The sequence below is a fragment of the Narcine bancroftii genome, chromosome 4 (assembly GCF_036971445.1).
Source record: "Narcine bancroftii isolate sNarBan1 chromosome 4, sNarBan1.hap1, whole genome shotgun sequence".
Classification (NCBI taxonomy): Eukaryota; Metazoa; Chordata; class Chondrichthyes; order Torpediniformes; family Narcinidae; genus Narcine; species Narcine bancroftii.
Window position 1 is genome coordinate 98,112,793 of NC_091472.1, and position 6,706 is coordinate 98,119,498.

The window sequence follows — 6,706 nt, forward strand, 5'->3', positions numbered from 1 at the left end:
AAAAAATATACACACCAGTTTTAAATTGAAAATTACATTGAAGTGTCAAGTTGATTTTATTGGAAATTCTACCTGGACCGTTTGAAGACCTCCATAAGCAGTAAATAGCAGTAAAAACCCGAAACTGACAACAACGGCATTCTTTGTTTCCCTTTCAATTTTCATTCTGGTGATTGGTTATCACCAGTGATTTCAATCCGTTTCCCTTAAACCTGACGACTTCCAAAGGACCCGGTTATAAACAGCAGAGAAAAAATCCTGCAGCGAGTTCTCTTCCCGGTTAGTCTTGGTTTATTTGCATGCGATTTAGGTGACCTTTGTTTTAATGCTAAAGTTCACATGTGATTCACGTCTATTGCACTTTAAAAGTGTATAATTTTTAGTGATGAAATCAACTACCTGGTGTTAGAAACAGAAGTACCTTCACAGAATTTGCTCGAGACAAAAATTGAGAACAAAGAACATTTATTATACAACAATGCAAAGTTGGGTGCTTCCCCTTACCCTGGGAATACACACCTACACTGGGGCTCACCCAACTTTTATACAGTTCATTTCAGTATAGGAAACCCCCCCCCCCCCCCTTACATTCTTCTACCTCCTGGAGAGGTTTGGCAATAGGCAATCCTGCCTGCCTACGTGCTGTTTCTGTGCACTTGGAGGACCTGGGGGTATCCTGTCGGTGTCTTATCATGTCATTATCCTCATTGTCCTTATTCACAAACCTATCTTTGTTCTAATTTACACCTTCCCAACCCTCAGGGCTGTGTCCTCTTCATATGTAGAACTGGCTAATACTGAGGCTGAAGGCTTACTAATTACATATGCAAACCTGCTAATTCTATCTGGGGCTAGAAGACCCTTATCTCATTCAGACTAAAACTTCCTAATTCTATTATCTCATTCATACAGTGAACTTGCTGATTCTGTCTAAAGGCTAGGAGATTCTTATCTTACTCAGACTGATTCTGCTTCCTGCATTCTAACATCCATGTCTTATCCTGTTCATACTGACTTTATTCATTTACCCATGTATCAATTTTAGTTTCTTAATTTTCATATTTTTATATCAGTTGTACTCATCTCTCACACTGGTATTTCCAAAACAGGTTTAAGAGTGAAGTATTTTTTGGGAGCTCTTGGCATGAGACGCACTAATATTTTACGGTTTGTTTTCACTATAATAGATAATCATCTTCGATTTTATTGAGCGGATATGATCACCGATCAATTCACTAGTCTTCACACAATTAGATTGTTTTTTTTACATGCTAGCGCAGCTTTCTTGTCCGAATTCATTACAAGGAACATTATTCCACCTACATGAAAACTATCTGTCTTGACAACACGCATGCCATTTTGGAATCCTTATTTAAGATGCCTTGGAAGTAGTTTGGAGAAGACTTATTTGTTTAACACCTGGAATGGGAAAGTTGCCACATGATGCAAGGTTGGGCAGGGTAAGTTTTAATTGAAATATACCAGGTCCTACGACGTTCTGGGAGGATACAGGAGTTCGACAAATTTATCTCCATAGATACTGCCTGACCCGCAGAGTCTCTCTAACTTCTCATTATTTGCTGGGGAACAGTATTTTAATGCCCTTGTGTTCTCCTGTTACATTGTAAATGTTGGGTATAAGCCCACCCTGCTATACATCACGACGCCCACATCATGAGATAGATAGATATATATATATATATATATATATATATATATACATTTTTTTTTTAGTCTGATGGTATTAAAGAATGAAAAAGCACTACATCTCCAAGTCCAAATGTGTAAGTGCATTCACAACAGTGGCAATAAGGAACAAAACAAACCCAATGTGTACTCCATGCACCAACTGGGAGAAGGAAAAAGGATAAAGGTAAAAGGTGACTACCTAACGAGGTCCACGAATTCCCACCAAAAGATCAAAATGAAAGTGCGCCAAGATGGGGGAGGGAAAATTCAGAGAATTCAATGAAGCAGGTGAAAGTTTGGGTAATTACATAGAACAGTTTAACCACTACTGCATAGTCCATAGTATTAATGAAGCCCCAATAAACTGAAAACATGCCCTCTCCCTCAGTATAATGGGCAGCAAAACATTTTATCTTCTTAAACATGCTGGCCCCAGAGGACCCATGGATGAAGGCATACACTGAGTTATGCACAGCACTGGGGAACCAATTATGCCCCAGACCACCAATTATGGCAGAAAGGCAATGTTCTATGAAAGGAAACAAATGCCAGGGGAGGCAATAAGTGAATACCTGGCAGCATTGCATAAACTATCCAAGCACTGTCACTTCAATCAGTTTCTAACCCAAGCACTTGGAGACAGATTGGTGATAGGGTTGGCAGATCGCCAGGCAAAGCAGAAATTACTGGCAATGGATGCAAAATTAACTCTCAAAATCACTTATAGAACTGCCTGCAGTTCAGAAATAGTAGACAAAAATTTGCATGTGAGCCAACAAGACCTTCTGGTCAGGAGGTCTTCCTGTCAACAGTGCTTCCATTTCAGGAAGTACAACCATCGCCCAGAAAAATGTTTCTTCAAAAATTCCAAATGCCATCATTGCAACAAAAAAGGACATATCAAAGCTAGATGTCCAATTAAAGAAACAGAAAAACGCAGGTGGACTCCAAATGGTGATAAGCACCCAGCCAAGGTCAAAGCACTGGCAGAGAGAGAAAGCAGTCCTAGCAACAAGAATAGCAACAGCTCGGAGGACAACGAAACAACAGCTGAAGTCTTACACATCCAAAAGATAAATGGAAAAAGCACAGCAGTCTACATTCAGCTAAAAGCTGAAGTGTCTCTAATACCATTACATTTAAAGCATCGCTTGCTATTGCACCTTCTGGTGAAAATAACTGGAGTAATACTGAAATATGTTACTGGAGACAAAGTCAAAATGTTTGAAAATGTACGGTCAAGGTACAATACAAGCAACAACAACCAAAAGCACTATCTCTCTCCATCGTAGGTATCTAGGGACCAGCACTTTTCGGAAGAAACTGCCTACAACACATTCCGGATGGAAATCAGTTCAAAACTAAATGTAAACCATGAAGGCAATACCCAGCCAGAACTCAGTAAAATCCTCAACAGCCTCACGGTTTTCCAACAAGGTTTGGGAAAGATCAAAGGGGTTCAAGCTAAACTGCAATTAAAAGAGAATGTGGAACCAAAGTTCATCAAAACCAGAACAGTTCCATTTGCAATGAAATGAAAAACTGAAACTGAGTTAAATAGATTAAAAGATGAAGGCATTATAGAACCAATAAAATACAGTGATTGGGCAGTGTCCATTGTAGCTGTACGGAAAGCAAACAGTGAGATTTGCATTTGCAGCGATTAAAAAGTCACCATCAATCAGGCACTAAAAGTACCAGAATACCCCATGCCCAAAGCAGAAGAACTATTCCAAACACTAAATGCAGGGCAAAAGTTCACAAAATTAGATTTGTCACAGGCATACCAACAAATAGAGATGGACAAAAAAAATCAAGGAAATATGTGACACTCAATACCCACCTGGGACTGTTCATCTCCAGAATTTCAGCAGCACCGGGCATTTTTTTCAAGCTATGTGGTGGTCCACCACTGGCCTCCTCCAGGGGGCAACCTCTGTACCTGCAGAAGAGCATGGGGACAAGACAACACCTAAATGGCTGTCAATCAGCCAACCTGAATGGACCAAACCCCACTCGGTCGGGTGTCAATCACTTTCCGGGATACAAGCCCAAGCCAGCCCTTCGAAGTCACTCTCAGAGTTCACAGCAGACAGCAGCACACTCTCACAGTTGGGTATGTAGAGTTTTATGTTGAATAAAGCCTGTTGTACAGTCTTCTGGTTTTGTGTGTTTGCTTCTGACCAACAGTGCACCACAATTTATTCGACGTAAAATTTTTTACAAGCTGCTATGGAAAAGCTCCTGAGTGCCGGAAGCCTCAAAATTGACCCACGCCACCTGGAAGCACAAACATGCTTCGAGATCTGGAGGCACACAGTCAAAGCGATCAGAGGCTCACGCTGATGACATCCTGGACTCCGATCAAAAGAAATTTGTCTTACTCCGATCCAAGCTGGATCCTCGAGCCTTCCAGGCTCTCAAAGACTGCACCAGGTACTCAGAAGCAATGAGCACCCTCAAGGCCATGTACAAACCACCCACAAATGTGGTCTTTGCAAGGTACCTCCTGAGTATCCGAGCCCAACGACCCAGGGAGGCGGCCAAGTCCTACCTGGGAGCCCTGCCTGAATTGGCCCGACCTTGTCTGGCTGTATCCGGGGTAAGCGAAAGGTAAGTCGAGAGACTTACCAGGGATGCCTACGTCTGAGGGCCACCAGGCAGAAACTAGTGGAAGAAAATATCTACTCACTGGTCAAAAGAGTGGAGGTAGTTCGAACCCTGTAGGCAGCAGCCCTGCACTCCGAAGCCTTTGATTCCAGGATTCCTCAGGCCTCCGTGTAGTCACCACAATTGTCTGCTGTGGCCCTGGATCAAGCTGGACTATCAATACCCTCGGGCGCTGCTTGGCTGATCTGACTGTGGGGGGGGGGGGGGGGGGTTGGGGGGGGGGAAGGGTGAGACATACCCTGGGTTCAGGCTCCTGGTCGTGCCAAAACTCTGAACCCCAGTCCTCCTGGACTTCCAGTGCCACCTGCCACCCAGCTGGACACCTATCCCCTACCAACATGGTCAAAGAGATAGCCCTTTACCGGTTCTTCTCCACAATTGACCTGAAGTCAGCTTATCACCAACTCCTCACCCACCCGTGGGAAAAACCCTATACCACCTTCGAGGTGGACGGGTGCCTGTACCAGTTCTGCTGGGTTCCATTTGGGGTCACGAATGGGGTCTCCGTTTTCCAGCGGGACATGAATCGAATGGTAGACCGGCACAAGCTAAAGGCGACTTTCCCGTACCTGGATAATGTCATCATCTGTGGCCATGACCAGCAGGACCACGATGCCAACCTGGAGAAATTTCTCAAGATGGCCGAGGAGCTGAACCTAACGTACAACAAAGAGGTGAATGTTCAGCACCACCCGCCTCGCCATCCTGGAGTATATCGTGGCACATGGTGTCATCAGCCCAGATCCAGAACGGGTGCGCCTGTTATTGGAGCTGTCCCTCCCCACTACGCTCAAAGCCCTCCACAGGTGCCTTGGCTTATTCTCTTATTACTCACAATGGGTTCCCTGCTTCTCAGATAAGGTCCGCCCACTGGCCCAGGCCACCACATTTCCCCTCCCACCCAAAGAACAGGCAGCCTTCACGTGCATCAGGCAGGATATCGCAGACGCCACAATGTATACCATGGACGAGGATTCCCCCTTCCAGGAGGGGAGCGATGCCTCTGATGTAGCCCTCGCCACTACCCTCAACCGGGGGTGGGGGGGGGGTGCTCGGTCGCCTTCTTTTCCAGGACCCTTCACGGCTCTGAGCTAGGGCACTCCACCATTGAAAAGGAGGCCCAGGTGATTGTGGAAGCGGCCCGTCACTGGCACCATTACCTGACCAGCAGGAGGTTCACCCTCCTCACCAACTGCCTCACCTCCTCAGTGGGCAATGGCATTCATGTTTAACACCACACACAGGGGCAAAATCAAGAATGACAAGATCTTGCGCTGGAGAGTCGAGCTGGCAACATACAGTTATGACATCCAGATTCATCCTGGTAAATTTAACGACTCCCCTGACACAGTATCCCAGATCTGCGCATCGCTCCACGATGACCAGCTGCAGGCACTGCACGAGTCCCTCTGCCACCCACTTATACCATTTCATCAAGTCCCAGAACCACTCACCAGAGATGTCTGGACCAAGGCGTGCTGGGTCTGCGCGGAACGCAAACCTCATTTTTTCCGCTCACCCCAGGCTCATGTCGTGAAGGCCTCTCAGTCCTTGGAGCACCTCGGCATGGATTTCAAGGGGCAACTGCCTTTCACGAATCACAACATCTATTTCCTCACTGTCATAGATGAGTAGTCCCGCTTCCCCTTTGCCCTCCCTTCCCCATACACCTCCACGGCCACCGTCATCAGGGCACTGACACAGATTTTCACCAGATTTTGCTACCCTGCATTTATCCACAGCAACCGGGGGTCTAGCTTCATGAGTGAGGAATTGCACCAGTACCTGACATCAAGGGGCATCGCGACTAGTCGCACGACTAGTTACAACCTGAGAGGTAATGGGCAAGTGGAACACGAGAATGGGGTGATCTGGAAGGCAGTTCTTTTGGCTCTTAAGTTAAAAGGGTGGTCCATAGAGTACTGGCAGGACGCTCTTCCAGAGTTGCTCCATGCCATTCGGTCACTTCTGTGCACAGCTACCAACGTGACCCTTCATGAATGCCTGTTTTCATTCCCCAGATCGGCAACGGGAACATCCCTCCCAGCACGGCGCACATCACTGGGACCGGTGCTCCTGCGTAGACACATGCAGGCACACAATGCCGAACTCCTGGTCGAGCAGGTATTCCTCTTACACGTGAGCCACAACTATGCCTACATTAGATTCAGCATCAGCAGGGAGGACACCTTCTCAACCAGGGACCTAGCACTGACAGGAGCACCCACCACAACACAGCATCCTCCAGCTCAGGACTCCACCTGCCTGACACACACCCCCAGCCTCGAACAGCTATGGGCCACTCAAGACCTCTTTGGGCACCAAGGACTTGCTACAGCCATGGGGG

At 46.4% G+C, this 6,706-nt stretch overlaps 1 protein-coding gene across 2 annotated transcripts in view; it reads right to left on the reverse strand.

Annotated features, from left to right (window-relative positions):
• The window catches only part of unc93a (unc-93 homolog A), a 70,012-nt gene extending 69,721 nt beyond the window's left edge, over positions 1 to 291 (reverse strand). The window contains exon 1 of one of the 2 annotated variants that reach the window (XM_069932144.1): positions 73 to 291. In XM_069932144.1, the coding sequence (XP_069788245.1) occupies positions 73 to 165 (93 nt within the window). In that variant the 5' untranslated portion in view covers positions 166 to 291. Of the gene's footprint in view, positions 1 to 15 lie in introns of both variants that reach the window. The other variant, XM_069932146.1, reaches the window with a different exon arrangement.
• Between the last annotated feature and the right edge of the window lie 6,415 nt (positions 292 to 6,706).